Source organism: Lissotriton vulgaris, chromosome 6 (genome assembly GCF_964263255.1).
Source record: "Lissotriton vulgaris chromosome 6, aLisVul1.2, whole genome shotgun sequence".
In the NCBI taxonomy this organism is placed as follows: Eukaryota; Metazoa; Chordata; class Amphibia; order Caudata; family Salamandridae; genus Lissotriton; species Lissotriton vulgaris.
The window spans coordinates 1,475,491,415-1,475,510,560 of record NC_141694.1 but is presented as its reverse complement, the minus strand read 5'-3'; the positions used below and the strand labels follow the sequence as shown (position 1 = coordinate 1,475,510,560).

Here is a 19,146-nt window from a genome sequence, read left to right as displayed (position 1 = left end):
GGCTCTGCCTAGTGGCCCGGAGTCTATTGGCCAAAAGTTTGCCACAGCGATCCCCCCCAGTATATAAAGCGTGGCGCAGTCGGAGGGCCGCATATTCCGCCCGGTCCACATCTAAGGCGGCAAGAAGTTTCCTTGCTTCTTTAAGCTGCTGCCAAATCCTCGGAGCCCCAGTTCTGCGGTTGATCAACTCCAGCTCCCGGACTCTGTCAGTGAGCTCATCCCTCTTTATCCTGCGCTCACTATTTTCGGCCGCGGAGATTGACAAGTACTCCCCCCGGAGGACCGCCTTCAAAGCTGCCCAATGGGTGGCTCTGGTGGCATCTGTGTTGTCATTGTGCGCCAAATATTCACGAAGTACCTGCTCAATACGGTCCGTTACCGTTTTCCTGTGGAGCAGAGTATCCCGGAGGCGCCAGACCCTCGTCGGGGCGGCAGACGGTGGCAAGCAGAAGGAGGCCTCAACAGGGGCATGATCCGACAAGGAAATAACCCCCATGTCCACGGCAGACGCCAGGGCCTGCACCGGTGAGGTGATTCCCCGACTTGCGTGGAGCGCTGCGCCGATCTGTCGACTACCGAATCAAAGACCATGTTAAGGTCTCCCCCGAGGATAACATGCCTATCCGGCGAGGCCGAAATCTCTTCCACCGCAGACTGCAAGAACGGCTCCTGTTTATCATTGGGACTATAAAGGGAGCCTATTGTGAATGTAATGCCCCCCACCCGAAACCTATGTGCCAACATCCTCCCTTTAATTTCTGCAAATTTGTGGATGTGCTCCCCCCTGAAATGTCGAGCCACTAGAATCGCTACCCCGGCTGTCTTGGTAGTACCGGAAGAAAAGAACTGAATCGGAAATTTACAAGAGCGTAGCCTATGTGTGTCCTGTGGTAACAGGTGGGTTTCCTGAAGGAGGCATATGTCCGCTTGGGCGTTTTCTAACAGGGAAAGCACCGCTCGCCGCTTAACGGGGTTGTTCAGACCCCTAACATTCAAGGTCACGATTTTAAAGGTATGAGGAGGCATAGGAGGAAATGTGTGTAAAGGCGCAAGTGTCCTGCGTGGTGATCATAGTGGGCGGGCATACTCCCCCCCCAACTCAAACCGCAAGTCAGACTCCCAACAACAGTATGCAAAGCCTCTCCCCCCTGCGCAGCGCGGCCTAGTACCAACCACCAGCCCCAATGTGACCAGGTCTCCCACCACACACCCGCCAACCCCACAATCCACCTCCCCGAGCGCCTCCCCATCGTCACAGAGCAAGCCAAGGTGGAGAAACTCAGGCAAAGCAACAAATCTTAGCACAGCGCACTGGACAACTCCTTCCCCCACACCCAACTCCCACGACCCCTCCCGGTACCCCAACACCCCAAAACAACCCCTTCCAAACCCAAAACACTGTCCCCGTCCCCCCGAGAAAGGAGTCAAGGAAACCATTGTCCAAGGCCGGCCCAAAAAGGCAAGTCTATGGAAAAGTCTCGAAAGTGGACGTCCAGCCACAACACCACCCCCGCTCCCCCCCCCCCCACCCCCCCCCCCCAGGCCCCCAAACCTGCAGCTCAAAAAAGAAGAAGCGATGTCGATCTCCCCCGGAGAATTCCTAGGCGGTCAAAGCAACCTCTCCTGTCGCCGTTTCTCTAGCGACCTCTCGCACAGCATTATCCATTTCAGCCCGGATAGTAGGCGAGTCCGGTCTCACTGAAGAAGTCGAAGACCTGCGGCCAGGGACCGATTGCCAGCCATCCCTGGTGATCTGGCGACGACGTGGAGTGGGGGCATCTTAGTCAGTCGCCGTGATGCCCAATGCAGTACAGGTGTCTTGAAGGGAGCGCAGCTGATGGAATATTCCGTTCCAGCGGAAGATAATACGAAAAGGGTGGCCCCAAGAATATTGAATGTCATGCTCCCGCAAGAAGTCAGTCACAACTTTAAAGGACTTGCGTTTCTGTAGGGTGACCACTGAGAGATCTTGAAAGAGGGCCACCCTATGGCCTCTGAACTCCAAGGAGGGCTTAGAACGAGCCACCCTTAGAATCCTTTCCTTCAGGGGATAGTCCGGCAGGTAGGCCAGAAGATCTGGGGGAGGCGCCGGGGCTCTGCGTCGTGGGCTCACTCTATGTGCCCTATCGATCCTGAGAGTAAAGTCTGTCGGCTCACCCAGGACTTCCCGGAACAGATCCTGCAGGTAGGTGGCCGCGTCTACCCCCTCTTCTCCGAGCGGAACGCCCCGGAACCTGATGTTGTTCCTCCGGGAACGGTTCTCGAGGTCCTCCACATGGGATTGTAGATCAATCTGCTGGTCCCGGAGCCTGATCACTTCCTGCTGGAGCTGTGTGAGTTCCTCGTCCCGGGCATGTCCCGCTTCTTCCACAGATGAGACCCTTTCTCCTAGGCCATCAACCTCTTTCCGGACCTCTCGCACCTCCCCCGCCACTTCCTGCTTGAGAGTCTGGAAGTCCTCTCGTAAGGAGCTAAAAAGTGACTCAAGGAATGACCTGGTAACTGGCGGCTCCCCTCCGCTCACCCCCTGTGAATTGCTAGACTGACTTGGGGAGGGCTGTCCGCGGTCTTGCTGTGCATTGCTCCTGTTCAGCATTTCCGGTAGGGTGCGGTCACCCTTCCTGCTCCCCTTGTTGCCGGCCATCTTGGGCGCCGAATGTAAGTGTTCAATCCTCACCGGCGACAGTAGCGTCCACTACACCGCCTAGCTACCCGCTGGGTGACCGCCCTAACTGGTTAGGCCGTCCGTCCGCTCCTGTGGTGCAGTCCAACACCCGTTCTCCACCCCTCTTGCTCCTCGGGCGTCAACTCCTGCCAACTCCACCTCAGTGCTAGGCCGGTGGAACGTAGCTTCCAGTCCAAAATGGCGTCCACAATCTGTAGCACGCTGCCTCGCAAGTGGCTCCCGAGCGGACCCCAATCCATTCACAATAAGGGAGCCAACAAGTCACCGCGGCCAGCCGCTTAAATGGCTTCTGAGACCCCACTGGGCCCGAGTTGCACCGCCAGGCACACACCACCTCCTGTTTGGCTTCAGCGGGTGGGACGATCTCGTGCCCCGAGCCAGTCCAGTCCAGGCAGGGCCCCCGAAATCCTCGGCACCGCTCCAGTCCCACCCACGGCCGTAAATCGGCCGTTCTTCTTAGCGGGGCACCAACTTCTCGCCGCCTCGTTCGCTTTCGCTCAGCGCCACAATGAGCGGCTCCGCACTGCATTAGTGGGTGGACCCGAGCTGGTCCCCGCTCCTCTCCATGCCGCGCCGGCGGCCTCCGCGCAGTGCCTCAGGCTCGAGTTTGCTCACAGGGCGGACCCAACGGCATTGCCGGTCGGACCGCAGCTTTCGAAGGTCGCGGCTCGGCTTCCACAGTCCGCTAACAATGCCTTCTGGTGCGCAGATTTTCCTCCCAGCAAGGTCCGCTAGTTCTCCACTGCGCCAGCGACGATGGGGGGGGAGATCAGCAGTGAATAAGGTGCTCAGGGGCCTGGGCCGGAGGAGCTCACCGAGGTCGCGTCCTCCTACGCCGCCATCTTGGCCACGCCCCATGCCCTCAGTTTAAAGCCCGATTCTACCGTCTAACTGCGTTAGTGCATGTAAAATCACTGTGTCCTCTGCGTACGCTTGAAGCCCCACTTTACTGGCTGTGCCCTTAATGCTTTGCTGTACACTCGCCTGTGCACTTCATTTTGACCTGCACTGCCTTTCAGCCAACGTGAGGCCTTTGTTGTGGGTCTAGCATCACTCAGCTCTGCACACTGCGTTCTTGCTTCTGTGTCCGTGCACTTGAAGTTTTGCTGCTATGTGTCGCTGTGTGTATACACTTAAATCATTACTGCACTGTATTTATGTAGGCACACACCTTACATGGCTTAGCTTGCCGCCCAGGTAGGAAAGCACTTCAGTGCCCCACAGAGGGGCAGTATGAGCTGCATAAATTATGCAAAACAATACTTGAAGTCTTCAAGCACTATTTGTCTGTATGTATTCAAAGGACTTGATTACACTGGACTTTTTGTGTTCGAGGTCTCACTACAATGTCTTTATGTAAATACAAAGCTTTACTATTTACATACAATAAGTCTCCCCTATGTTATACTGAATGGTAAACATACACCTTTTGCTTCGCAAATAGAATGTTGATATTTTCACATACTATAAATTAAACATTTGTATTAAACATCATTTTGGAAAGCTGCAATTATAAATGAAAGAAAGTGGTTATGTTCAGACCAGCTCAGATTACCTGTATAACAATCCCTACGAAATAGTTTTATGATGTTCACATGGTTGCAGTTGACACCTAAAATTAATTGGAAGTGGCCAGAAATATAAAACAAAACCCACAGTGACAAACAATATTTGTCCTCAAGCAATTCTGTTCTCTCCTGCCCCCGGGGTAAAAAAACTTTGGCACCAATTAATCACAAGTCGTACCTTTGTTGTAAACCTATTAATCTAGCTGTAAATGACAACCAAACAGCAGCCACCTTGAAACCATCCCTCCTTGTTGAAAAAGTGGAGGAAACTGGGGTTTGTGGCAGTACCCCCCACCCCCACCCCCACTCCCCCCCCCCCCCACACTTTTTTGCCTGGTCTCTGGTGCAACTTTGAGAGTGTGCTGGGTTCCTGCTAACCATGTCCCCAGGACCGGTGTTCTTTCCTTAAACTGTACGATTGTTCCACAATTGGCAACCGTTTAGGATCCCTTGTAAGTCCTAGTAAGTGGATCCCTTGTAAGTCCTAGTAAGTGGTACCCCTGGTACCTAGGGCATTGGACCTAAACAGTCCCTAAGAGCTGCAGCACAAATTGTGCCATCCCAAGGGTCGCCTCAACAAGCTCAAGCAAACTGCCATTGCATCCAGCATGTCTTGGTGCAGAGAAAACCGAAGAGCCGACATGGCACACATCCCTGTATGCCATGCCTGCCCTACCATTGCTTCAATCGGAACGACATCGGGTGATTTATTTCCCGGGAGCAACGCGATTCTATTCAGACCGTGCTCCTCGTTCATCCCGGCAGTTATGTCCTTCGAATTCAGATATGCCGAACTTGACTCAATAACGTTGTCCTGAAGAACCGTGCAGCTTACTAAATTGACTTAACCATGGATTCAACTGCGCCCTGACGCCCTCAGTACCTTGTAGACCAGCGTCCTTCATAAACCCAGCACTATACCTACTCGTCAGCCCAGTCCTGAAGAAGATCCCAATCTATTGTGGATCGAAACGCCGTCGACACTACAGCGCAACTGTTTGGCGCACTATAGCGTTTGGCTCATAACTAGGATCTATTGTGTTTTGAATGACTAAAACGTATTTTTCATTGAGCCTTCACTGTATATAAACTTGTCACATTGCGCCGTCCACCTCCATCACTTGCGTCGTCACTTTTTCACTTGTACATATCACTTTGTCACCAAGTGCCCTTTGGGTTGTCACATGATTTTTCTTGTACAGTGCTGCTTTCAACTGTATTCCCATGTGTAAATATTTCAACTTTTGAACTAATTTGTGAATTACAAGCCAAGTACTGACAAACTGAGACTCCTTGTTTCTTTCCTATGTAATGTTTCTTGCATACATAACTAAATTGCCTATCAATTCGCTACCTATTGGGACATTGTCTTTTCTATATGCCCTACTAATAAGACATTGTGATTCAACCAGTGAAATAAATGCAACATTACTCTCCCCCCCCCACACTTCTCGAGAACAATTGGCAGCCACTATGGGATTATTTGTTTACCATGGAAGCAGACTCTTCCTTTTGATCATTATTTCAATAACCTAATGCACACCTCACTGTGATATCGGAAAAATGTGTTCTGCTTGATGTTACTAAATCGTGCCCATTTATGTACCATACTTGAATGCGTTGCGTGGATAATACTACACATTTACGTTCTGCTCTTGTTGTTTGCTTACGCTCTCCGACTCTACACATTATTCCGATGTATCATTGCCCATATACATGGGCTTGCAACATATGTTTTTTTTGGGGGGGGGAAAGGTACAAATAAAGTGTAAAAAAAAAAAAGATATTACCAGTGCACAGAGAAGCCATAACGAGTACATGGATTGGACACTCGTCATTACTAGTTCCCAATCTACATGATGGCTTCACTGTACAACCAAGGTGTTTGGTACCAAGCACCTCGTCTTAATAAACTCACACTGATGCCAGTGCTGGATTTGTTAATAAATGCACACAGAGGGCACCTTAGAGGTGCCCCTTGAAAACCTATTGACTACTAGTGAGTTGACTGACTGGTCTCGAACAGCCAGCCACCATAGACAGGTTTCTGGCCTCCTAAGATGAGAGCCTTTGCTCTTGGAGGACAGGAACAAAGCCAGTTATGGGCGGAGTGTTTTACAACTCCTTCAAGCAGGATGGACATTCAAGGCAGGAAGCTTCAAAGGCCCTGCCTCCTGCGTTATGAGACCCTGGGCATCTCCAGATAGTATAGGTGCCCAACCCCCAATCCTGACCCCACTTTTTGGGGGCAAGACAGGCCGGAAAATTAGTTGGATTAGGAGGTATGCCCACATTCAGCCAGCACCACGACTAGGATGGGACAGCTGATGTGGACCCCACTTTTCAGGTTCCTTCATGTTGTTTTGGCAGGGAATAGCCTTTTAGGGCCAAGGTTATGCCCACTTCCCAAGCAAGTGATCATATAGTGTGTGGAGACACCCTAAAGGTAGGTAACCCATTGGCTGCTACCTGTCACTCCGCATAACGCCCCTAAATTGAGTATTTAGGTGGCACCTTTAAACCTAAGAACTCAGATTCGAAGGATCAACAGAAGAAGGACAAAGAAGAGTCACTGCCTGGTAAGAACTGTAGCAGAACTTTGGACCTTGACACAAAACCCTGACGTCCTTAGCCCTCTTGTGACAACCACGTAAGAGTGACTAGTCCTGTGAGCTGGAGCACTACCAAAGCCTTAGGTAGACTGCCAGCACTTTAACAAACACCAAACGTTTCCCTTGGAGTAGAGGAGCTACTACGCTACAGTCCGCATGCACCCAACAAGCCATGTCCAGTCCACCGCCTTGCAGCTTTCCTGCCTGACCGCAGACGACCAGGAAAAAGTACTCATGCTCTGGAAGGTCAGATCTGTCTCCCCACCAAGTGTGAAGACACCAACCTGAGCCGTGCTGTACCAACCCCTAGGGTCCCAGATGCCCTGCACCAAACATAGATCATGAGCGTCAAGTGCAGATCCCCACTGCACCAGGACCAAACAGCCGCTAAGGGATGTCAGCATCACTAAGACCCACTTTGAGAGTGGCCCAGTTACCTTGATTTCTCCTCTGACAGCTGTTTGTTCCTGACCTCGAGATGTATCTATGTGCACCAGCCCAGCCGACCAAACCCCTCTACTCCCAAGCCCTCAGGCCCGGGTCTTGATGAACCGGCTTTTCTCCCATGCTCCAAGACTCCTGGTGACATGAGCCTCCGTATGGGAGCCCCAGACTTGCCCGCAAGTCCCCCTGAAGTCTCCCTGCACAGCCTTTTTCCAGGTAGCCCCGTTTCTCCAAAAGTGCAGCTACCAGCGTCACCAGCACCCTGCTCCCGGTAGAACTGCTCATACTATTTTGAACCTTGGCCCACTACTATTCCGATCCCAGAAGGTGAACCCCTGAAAACGACTGTATATACCTTACATGTATCTTTGAATTTTCCACCCATAGGATTGCATTGTGCGTAAAAGCGCACAGGTCTGAAACGTTTACTTACCTGTGTGTATTGTTATCGAAAACTGTACTTACCTTGAAACGAAGTTCTTGAGATTGAAAAGAAGTGTTATTTTTCTAAATTGGTCTTGGTTTTATTCTTTGAGTGTGTGTCTTATTTATCATCTCTGGGAGTATAACAAATGCATAATACCACCCTCTGATAAGCCTAACTGCTCGCCCACACTACCACAAAAGAGTGTTCGTATTATCTACTTTAGCCTCTGTAAACCAATTAGGGACCGACCGAACTCTCTGCACAGTGTACTTTGTTTTACTACACTATATAGAGAGCCAGCTTCCTAAGAAAAGGTGTATGGGGCTTAATCGGTTAAAAATCTGATTGGGATGGTAAATGGTTCAGATCTTTTATTGATGTCTCCTACCATATTAGTAAAAACGGTATGCTGAAGTTTATTTGTTTTTTTGTTTTTTTAAATCAACATGTTTCTAACCCAAACTCTAATGGTCTAGCTGGTACGGGTCATTCATCTGGACTAGGTTCCAACCACCCCCAACTTTCCTGCTCTCCTAACTGTATTCAGAGTATTAATGGGTGGTCATATCTGTGAGAAGGGGACCAGGATGCAAGTAAACCTTTACTCCTTGCCTGAATGGTGCAACTAACAAGTCAGCCAATCCGTGATTGGAAAAAGAGTACAGTAAACTTTTTGATTATTACTTTAGACAATGGTTAGTTTTACTCCAGAACTCAGTAATACTAATCCAGGTAGTCTCAATGTTTAAAAACATGTGCATCACGAGGGATCTCTGCAAACCGTACTCAAAATGTACTCCTCCACCACACACTCACCTAACACCAAGTGAAAGAGTCTATAGCACCAGAAGCACTGTATTTGCTCACCGATTGTGGCTAAAAGTCAAGCCAACTGGAAACAACCGGTACCTGCTGTTGCTGCCGCTAAAGGCAAATAATGGCTAAAGTTAGAAATGTGGCCCTCAAATCAGGTCTTAGTTTTATCAAAAACAAGGCAAGGAACTTACCCCCGTCTCCGGTGGGCAAACAGACACTGGTCCACCAGAAGGTGCTATGCCCCAGAAAAACGGGTGTTTTGAAGGGGGGTGCCAGACATGTAAATGTAAATGTAAATGTGTGTGTCTTGTAAAGCGCACTGCTACCCGGAGGCGTCCTGGCACTGTAGACCGCTGGGGAACCCGTCCTGGCTTTCCCTGTGAGATGTTTCCTCCTGGGTAACTCCAAGGTGAAACCAGGCATCCCCGGCGTTTGTGGGGGGCCGTTGTGGAGATGAGGCAAGCTAATGCCCAGAGTTGCCGAGTGTGAGCCCTGGTTAGAGTAGGCACAGAGGCGAGAATTATCGAGTCCGCTGACCCTGGTTCACGACCCTGCCGCGTCGGGAATTGAACCCTGGTCCCAGGCCATCCTCTGCTTACGGGTCTGCCGCCTCTAACCAGTGAGCCACACCACTCCACACCAGTGAGCCACACCACTCCACCAAGACATCAAGAGGGGGTGTGACATACATTTTAATTTGAAGTTAGTGAAAGGCTTCCTCACAGGCACGATGTTGGCCGTGCTACCAGGGGTAATTACATGAGAATAACCATGATAATTACTAGTCAGTTGAGTGGACATCATAGAGGCAAGACGTCCTTGCTGAAAGTAGAAGATCTGAGTTATTTTAGGGGTTTATGACTATTTAGGAACAGAAATCTAAACAGCGCTGGTAATTACAAAGTTAAGGGACAAAGTCTTGGAGGTGGTAGAGCACCTACTAATATTGGTTCTAAGTATTTCATAACTAAAAAACAAAGTTTCTGTTATGAATATTGTATTATCAGAGCCTTCTGACCACAGCACAATCTACTAAATATTACATTGTGGAATGATCAGTCATAAGTGCTATTAATTTAAAAAGGCTCCAATTGAGAAAAATCAGCCGTGGCTGTTACTAACTACTGAAAATATATATTTTTTAGGCGATCAGCATATGATCAGCTCAAACTCCACTCGAACTTGCCAAGCAACCCCTTTTTGTGTGTTTCAAGCCTACACACACCTAACTGTTCACATATGTAAAAAAAATCCAGGTGTTGTCATTCTGTACCTTCGCTGAGAACGTCCATTTCAAATCATGGTCACTCGTTTCTCTTTGTAGCGAGACCTACATTTCGATGAGAGGTTCCCCGCTATGATACTGCTTTGAGATCTAATAATTTGGTCTTTCCCCTTTCATGATGTCATCCTCATATACCATAGGGTACAAGGGAATATGACCATTTAGGAAACTGATTAATGTTACAGTTGGTGAGTGACATTAGTTTTACACAAATATCTCATTCATAGCACTAGTTCTGTACTGTGTGAAGAGAACCATTAGCCAAAGGGATGGGGTCCTGCATTCTAGTCAATGACCATAAATGCAGCTGGGCAGCGGCGTTTATTCACTTGTTTGGATCTTGTGTGAATCAAATGAGCCTGTATCCTTTTAGCCCTTTTATTTGAAAAAAGTGGGTTCAAAGGCATTTTGATGTCCACATTAAGGATATTCCATTGCCTACGGATTTCTTTCAAGTGACTGAAATGTGGGAGTAGGTGGTTACAAAGGGCACTTTTTCCACATTTCTTTTACTTGGGTATCCAGCAGGCTATCCCAGTTATTATTTCTAGACTTTTTTTTCTCTCTGGACTATTTATTTTGGGCAGTTCCTTGCTTACACATTTCTTTTGGGGTCCTCTGGTTGTTTATCATAGGTTCGCAATTCTGAGCAATTCCTAGGGAACGCAGGAACTGACCACATGGTAGGTTTTACTTCAAAGATCGTGGGTGATGACTTTCAAACAGCAGGAAGTTTTGTCAGTGGGCTTGGTGTAAACTATACAGACAAGTTGCCTATTCTCAGCTTTGATAAACAGATCTAAAATTAGATCTTTCAGATGTCCAGTGCAGGGTGAACAGCAAATTAGATACTCCTGGATTGCACCACATAAAAATTTGTTCAGCTTCTTCTTTTTGATCTTTCAAGGTAATGAAGACATCATCTATTTGATATTTCTACACTCTCGCTTTCTTTAAAAAAAAAAAGGGGTTTCAATTTTGTATATGTATCTTACCTCAAAGTAAAGGACACAGATATTCCAAGCTGGGAGCAAACGTACTGCTCACACACGCCCCTCATTTTCAATGATGTCTTGGCACCAGAGGTGTTAAAAACGATAATCTTTACATTTCTTGCCACTATCGGATGGCTATTTCTTTTTTACATGACATCAGGCTAGACTCCTCTTACTGCTTATTGTAAGGGCTGAACACATGGTTACTCATTTAAACATGTGTAGAGTATCATTTTTTGTCTTGCCTTCGGTCTACATGCATGCTTCCAGTAATTGTTCCTAAGTAAATCTCTGGCTGATTGAATTTCTTAGCCACAGATCATTCTTTTTTGCCAATGAATGCTTTCAGACTCTGAATAGAGAATGCAGGTAGATTCTGTTTGATAGTATACAAAGATCTAGTCACTGACTTCAGGGAGAATCTACAGTGATAAATCAGGAAAGTGTTGACTTTAGGATCAAGGTGACTGTCTTGGCAGGAGGCAGGCCTCGAAAGTTTTGGTCAACTCAGTCATTCTGAAGCTGTACAGTGGACCCAGACAGAGTGGCCAAATTGATGAGACCCACAAAATAAGATTGGATGAGAAATACCTTTTGTGTGATTATAACCATAATCAGTAATGGTACAATTGTGGTGTAACAATGATAAACAACAAATACACCATCTAAGGACTTTTATTGTGTTTTCTATTGGTGACTTACATGGAATGAGCTGAATAGAGGCTACCTGGTGACCTGATAAAGTTGCAACTGGGAGTGATGATTCTGATGGTCAGCTGCTTGGATTAGGATGCACCTCAGAAGAAGATGCAGTTTAAAGCAATAGTACCTCAACATCGCAGGCTCAGTGTTTTAGGCCAGCTAAGAACCAGTGGAGCTGCTGCTAGAGTGATCTACCCACTGACCTGGACAGTCCTTCACCCCCCTGGCCTGGTGGGCCAGCTCATAAATAAGAGAACACTGAAACTGGGACCCTATGAAAGAAAGGTGTTCTTACTATTTAGTTACAAGCAGCAACATCCTGAAGTATCATAGAAAGACAGAACCCTAAGATAAGCCTAAAAGACAAAGTTAAGTAGAAAAAACAAGTAAAACAAACCCAGAAATCTTACAAAGAACATGCATGCAGCCCACGTGCACAGCAATCATAACCAGGGACAACTCTGAGAACTGCCGGACTGACCTATTACCTGCAGCATCATTTGTAGATGGTCACATAAGAAAGACTGCAAAAAAGTCCATGGCAGAAAAAAACAACAATTGGTGTTATAACTGGCATCCTTTGGCTTGATTTCCCCTGTTTTATTGCTTCTGACCTCCTGTTTTTTTACTGTGTCCTGCATTTTGTTTTTGCTCGTTTTAAAACACTGGGCACTTTATCACTGCTGACCATGGCTGACGTGCAAGTGCTTCCTGTGTAAATTCTATTGGTGATTGATTTACTCATGACTGGCACATTTGATTCACTAATAAGTCACTAGTAAAGTACACAAGGTGTGCCCAGGGCCTGTAAATCGAATGCTACTAGTGGGTCTGCCATTAAGAACAATGGGGTCACCCTGTTTCTCTCTGAACCTACGTATTGATGTTGGTTTCATTGGGTAAGCACAGAAAAAGACCTTTTAGAACCTAGACATTCATTTATTAGAACAATAAACATCAAATGAAAATATTAATAATAGTTAACAAAACAATGCAGCACACCTACAACAATTTACAAAAAATACATAAATGTATTTTTAAATTGAATTTTTATCACAAAGTCCTGCACAAAATTAATGAATACGAGCTGTCAAATATAAATCACACAAAAACAATAACATTACGAAAATAATTCAAATAGTGACGGAAGTGACAAGAAGTGAGACAAATGACATGACAAATTCAAACAAAACAAGACAATTACATAAATTCTCTGTCCTTCGCTTGTCTTTCACTATAGCACGCATTGTCCATTTGTTTCCTAGCTATAGTGAGCCTGGAAATGAGCCAGTTTCACGTCAACATTGCGACCCAGTAAATTAGTGTGTTTAGATACATAAAATAGGGTCTTCCTCAGGACAAAAGGTGCCTATTGACAGCCCTAGTAGTCCAGTAAGCAATTGAAAAAAGTCTGCTCTTCCGGTTCCAGATGGAGCATGACAGAAGGCAAAGAGCTTTCACTTATAAGTCCTCATCAAATGGACATAAAATTTTCAGCTACCGTCGCGTTACGGCCTACATCTAAGAAACCACGAATGTGTGGGTATTTGTCACTTAATTTTAAAGATGACCCAGCGTTTGAATAGGATTCCACAGAAGTCACACCTGGAGTTTTAGGTTGAATAAAATGACCAATGGGGGACGTTATTTCTTATGAAAGCGGAGGGTCCCATTTTTCGGGCCACCTTAAACATTGCCCATAGAAGTCTTTGTATGATGGCACGCTGTTAAATTTTATGTCCATTTGATGAGAACTTAGAAGTGAAAGCTTTTCGCATTTGGTTCTGCATTGTGTTTGGCTGCATACACTGTAACTTGTGTTTCTTGTAAGTTCATTATGTGCAACCACATGAGCACCATGTATATGTTTGTATTTTTTATTATATTTTTCATGCTTTATAATAAGTTATTTCAATAACAGTAATTTTCAAGAAAAATCTTTGTCTGTGGGTACCTTTTATTTATATTTCATGTATATTTTAATGTACACATCTTTCTGTGGTTAAACACAATTACTTCTATGTAAATGTATCTCTGAACTACTGTAGCTATAACAATATAACTTTTAGAAAGTGGGCATTTTCTTGCTTAGCCGTTCTGTGCCTGTCTGTAGAAAACACGTCTAGGTTGGCAGACAGTTGGGTTCTTGTGCATTCACTACAGTCACACAAAGGGAGCCGAGGTGTGCCTTGTATATCCTGATGGCACATCACTAGGCTAATGTTCCTTCCTGAGCTACAGTGGTGGGAGGAGTGGTCACTGACACCTGAATAGGCCTTTCCTCACACAAAGCTGTCTCCATCGCCCTGTAGTGTGTCTGCAGCCAGATCAGGGAAAGGAGCTACAAAGACTTTTCTTTGAAGTTTACCTACTTCAAAGGCAGAAAGGGGTACAAGTATTGGACATCTGACACCCCAAAATGAGAACATTTCTGGACTGAGGACAGTCTGCCAGGAAGAAGAGTTGGATACTGTAGTAGGGACTGGCACAACTCTTTGTTGCTTTGTTGTGCTGGCCTGGTGCTTGTTGTTTCTGTCCTGGGAATGAGAGGACTGGGCTTTGCCTTCTACATCCAACTTCCAAGGTTCTCCAAGGGCTTGTGCGTGCTTGCCCCCTGTTAAGAAGTCTCAGGGCCATCAAAGACTTCATCTACCAGTGCCTGAGCTCTTTTGCTGAGACTCCGGACTTGCCAAGTGGTGCCAAATCCAGTTCCTGGGCCCCCGGAAGTAAAACCTGGTCAAATAAAGAGAAAATCCACACAGACTCCCATCGCCTGTTTTCTCGGTGCATCGCTGCACAAGATTGATGGATCACAGATGCCTGTGTGGTTCCCGATCAGCGCATGGACCACGGCTTACATGGCAAGCTCCAGCTCACCATCGCAGAGAGTCAGAAAAATCGCTGGACCGTGAGTCACGAGCATCGTGTCACCGACGTCCGTGACTCCCGCTCAGACTCCGACGCAGCACCTGGTTGGCTGCTGAGGAATGGACGCAGCGCCGGCTTTGCAACTGGAAATTCGATGCAGCGCCTACTTCACCGCTGTCACATCGGCAGAGATTTTCGACTCATCACCCCTAAATGTAGAAACTTCATTTAAGCTGCATAGCAATAAGGAACCGAGGACGCATGTACGGAGATCGACGCACCATCTCTTCTTCCAGTAAGGAACCTGCGCATCACCTCCCTTGCCTAGCAGTAAGGAACAGACGCAGCACCTCCCCTGTGGAGTTAGGAACAATGCATCGCTTTACTTTTCTGGCACCTCACCGCCCTAGAGGCTAGCTTTGTCTTTGATTTTTGATGCATCCAAGGTACTTGGTGGTAAAAGAAACACATCCATTGATTTCTATGGATTGAACTTGCTTAATGTTTGAAAAGTGATATCTTGCCCCATGTATGATGGATTTTAGTTGTTTTGGTCTTGTTTTATTCCCATAAACATTGGCTATTTTTCTTAACTGGTGTGGACTCTGTTTTTAATATTTTCAATGTGTTACTGTGTGTGTCTGTATGTACAAATGCTTTACACATTGACTCTGAGACAAGACTGACTGCTCGTGCCAATCTACCAAGGAGGTGAGCAGGGGTCATCTTAGCTGGGTGACTCCCTCACCCCGACTAGAGTGAGGGTTCCTACTTGGACAGGGTGCAAACCACTGCCAACTAGGGACCCATTTCTAACAATTAGCAACAACATTTAAAAAAAGGAAAACCCCAAAAAAACAAATCACACACAATTATCAGGCCGGAGCTGAGCAATAATTGTGCCCAGAACACCAAATAAATAGGAGTAAATCCACCATCATCCCACTGATGGACATTACAGCACGACACCCGGAAGTCTTTCCACTGGAGTGGCAATCAGACCCAGTCCGCTACCTGGGCATCTGGTATCACAGTGATCCAGCGATGGTCATACAAACTAACCATGGTACTGCCATAAGTAAGCTGGAAGAAAAAGTAGAACGATGGATATATCTCCCTGTGTCCCTGGCAGACAGAATAGCTGTGGTAAAGATGATCATACTACCACAATTTTTATATCTATTTAACAACATTTCAATAACCCCACCAAAAGCAGTATTCCAAAGACTGACATCCAGTGTAACTCGCCTTATTTGGGCTAGTAAGCAAGCCTGCATTGAACTACGTGCACTGACACTCCCATACTCTGTAGGCGGTTTTAAGGTCCCTGACTTTTTGCTCTACTATCTCTGTGCTGAGGCGCAATATGCACACTTTTGGTACCATCCAATCAGATAACTCCCACATACGGCGGTCGTAGACCGGGACGTCCACCCAATACAGCTCCAATATTTATTGCCGCAACCCCGAGCACATGTCTCAAAATAAGAAATAAATACCATCCCACGACAAATCTGGCATGGCAGAGGATGGGAAAATTGGCGCGCAAACTCCCGCTGTACGGGCCAGCATTACCTTTGCCGCAACATCCAGCGATATCGGTGACTCAGGAGAGGGTGGGCATGACACTGCTGCAATAGGTTGGAATAGACAAGATGGGGGATTTATAGAACAACGGAATATTTATAGAAACTGACGACCTTCAATATATTAGTAACCAAACGCTCCATTTCAAATTTACTTCTCACAGGTTGCGAGGTGCAATTAAAAATCACTATCCCACATTTCCAGCAGAACCACCTGTTCTTCAAGCATTTACAAATGGTCATCACTGATCCGCACAATGTTCATCTAGTGACCAAACTATATGTCCTATTACAAACTGACATAGCCGAAAACCGAAAACACATGCAAAGCACGAAATAGATGGTCGATGGTTTTAGACACGCCCGTTCTTGAAGAAAAATGGACTAAGTATTGTGCCCTAACTGACCTACTGACACCAAATGGTAACTTACGACTTATTCATTATAAATATTTACACCAAGCATACCACACACTGGCTAAATCAAACAAATGCAGTCTCCGCACAGATGCGAGTTGCAAACGTTGCGGGGCTGACAAAGCAGATTTTATACACTTAGCATGGCACTGTCCGCATAGTAGTGACTATTGGGAAACTGTAACAACAACGTTAAGCGCCGTGTTAGGTACCAAAATCGATTGAAAAATTTGTATACGTCAGCTAGGTCTGGTGTCCAATTTGAGATCCAATAACTGTAAATTCTGTGTGATTGCGTTATAATTGACTATACGTAGACTGTCTATCTACTGGAACGGCAATAAACATCCCACATGTAAGTAATGGATACAGAACATGGTGTACTGTAAGGACACCCTGAAAACCTATCAAGAAGAGCTTCCATCAAGAGCCAAACCAAGAGACTATTGGCAATCATTAACACTCTACCTACAGTCCCATCCGATTGATCAATTGCCCCTCGATGTATATTATGTTGTACTCTGGTTGTAACTGTGTCAGTAATGTATGAAGCATTGTATTGTATTATTGTGTCACACCCGCAACTTGCCAACTGGCTGAATATGTATGATGGCCTGTCTTTCTTTTGGTTATGTTTTACCTTCTTTGTAAATCTTTACAATGTATGATCTCGAACTAATGTACAATAAAAATGTAATTTAAAAAAATAATAATTGTGCCCCAGAAAACATTAATCTTAGCAACAAAACGTTATTGCTTTAAATTGTGCAGAAAACATGGAATAACATGGGGTGTGATCAAACTCAATGTCAGGCCACATAAACGGATTAATTTTAAGAATTTAACATTTGGTAGGTGCACACATCGGTCGGTCTCTTACCCATTTTGTTTACAATTCTGTACTTAAATAAAATTAATCTTCCATGATCACAGAGACAATACAAATTATAAGCCACAATATTTATTGCTCTCCACAGCACATCACACAATTTTAATGACTGCCCCCATTATTTTTTAAAAGGCACTCTGCTGATTACAGAACAGTATGGTCCAAAGGCACTTCTGCCATAATGGTGAAAGAAGCACTTTTCTGTGGTTTGATTTTTAAAAGGATGGGTTGTCTAAAGTTTAGCATATTCATAACATAAAAGTCATTCTTTGCAAAGAATAATGGACACTCCCTTCAGCTGCGAGCCTTGACAGTGGCAAACCAGTTTATTGGAATGTATGTTAATTTAGGTACAAATGACTTGCAATCATACCTTAGGTACTTGCTCCAGATCAGTCCTGGATTTTTCTGCTGAAAAATAATGTTTAAAAAAGGTTTAGTCAAATAACAAACAATCTGAAAATTTAACAGGCAATCGTACCGCAAAGATATTACAAAACAAAAATATTTCAAACTAAAGCTATTTATCTGGAAGAAACCAGTGACCTAAGACTAATTACCCCTGATAATACATAGACCCATGTTGGAAGAGGATATATGGTAAACGAACATGAGTAAGCAGCTATAAATGTGCTCACCATACAGATAGCAATAGAAGACATGGGTCATATTGAAATTACATAGATCTAGCCCTGTTTTATATCAGCATAAGTCGTTTTGATTAAAAGAAACAAACACCCAATGGAAAACAATTCCCCATGAGGCATGGCCAGAATCCCAAGAGAAGCAAATCAACAACTAAAAGCAGCAAGACTACATTTTTAAATTCGGTGGCTTATGTTTTATTTTCTTCCAATGTGACAATACCAATAACATAACACAGTAATGGACAACTTGATGAAGCAGTTAATAACAGCAGAGACTTTACCATTACTACGTGACAGAGCGTTCCTGTCAAACTCGTCCTTAGGGGGACAAATATTTTTGCATCGATCATGAACCTTTTCTCGCTGTTAAAAAAAAAAAAAAAAAGAAAAGCAAAGATAAGTACTTTTGCATTTAGAGAGTTACGTTTATATTCAGGATGCAACAGAATTACAAATACTTCTCGATAAACGCAAACAACGTAAAAATATTTGAACAAGGGCTACAAAAGCTATTTAATATGAACCCTCAGTTGTATACCAAGTTCAAACGTGGATGCTGACCACCTATCGGGTCTTATGCACTAATCTCCTTTCGTTATGTTGCTTTTATTTTATTGCCAGAATTGCTTTTTGCCCGGTTCTACGGTTTTATCTCTCTCACACATGCATTAAATGATTAGGCGGGTGCTTCAGTCAGAACACCCCAATTTATAAGACAAACAAAAGCAACCGCACCAATGAGTGGACTGTAGGCAATGAACACTAAGATACCCTAAAAAGTAACTTCTGTACCAAAACCCATACACCCATGCTAGCAATTCAAACAGGTCAAAAAGGAAAGTTAACAGCGGTTACCACTGGCTTGCCTTTGGGTCTTGTAGGCACTGCTCTTACAAACCATGGTCTCTGAAGCAATTCTGCTGGAGTCAAGTAGAGAAAGTCAGTGGGTTTTTAGCATCCCCATTTACTTTCTGCAGTTAACACTCCCTGACCTTTACAACTTGGCACCAAATAGGAGGCAGGTAAAGGTTTAAAGGTGGGAAACGGGGTCGACCCTGTGTTGGTGCAGGAAGTTAAGGGTGTAAAGGTGGAAAAGGGGGTCAACCCAGTGTTGGAATCAGCAAATGTCACATCTGCTACCACTGGATGATTGTGTAAGGACGTCAATGAGGCACAAATACTTACACGTTACTACTGGACTCCAC

At 45.5% G+C, this 19,146-nt stretch overlaps 1 protein-coding gene across 4 annotated transcripts in view; it reads right to left on the bottom strand.

The window, feature by feature from the left end:
- Positions 1-19,146, bottom strand: part of VPS54 (VPS54 subunit of GARP complex) — a 599,465-nt gene that overhangs the window by 398,479 nt on the left and 181,840 nt on the right. For 2 of the 4 annotated variants that reach the window (XM_086927614.1, XM_086927615.1), the window contains exons 5-6: positions 18,223-18,304; positions 17,668-17,705 (exon numbers count right to left, since the gene is read on the bottom strand). In XM_086927614.1, the coding sequence (XP_086783740.1) occupies positions 17,668-17,705; positions 18,223-18,304 (120 nt within the window). The remainder of the gene's footprint in view (positions 1-17,667; positions 17,706-18,222; positions 18,305-19,146) is intronic. The other 2 variants (XM_086927616.1, XM_086927617.1) reach the window with 1 other exon arrangement.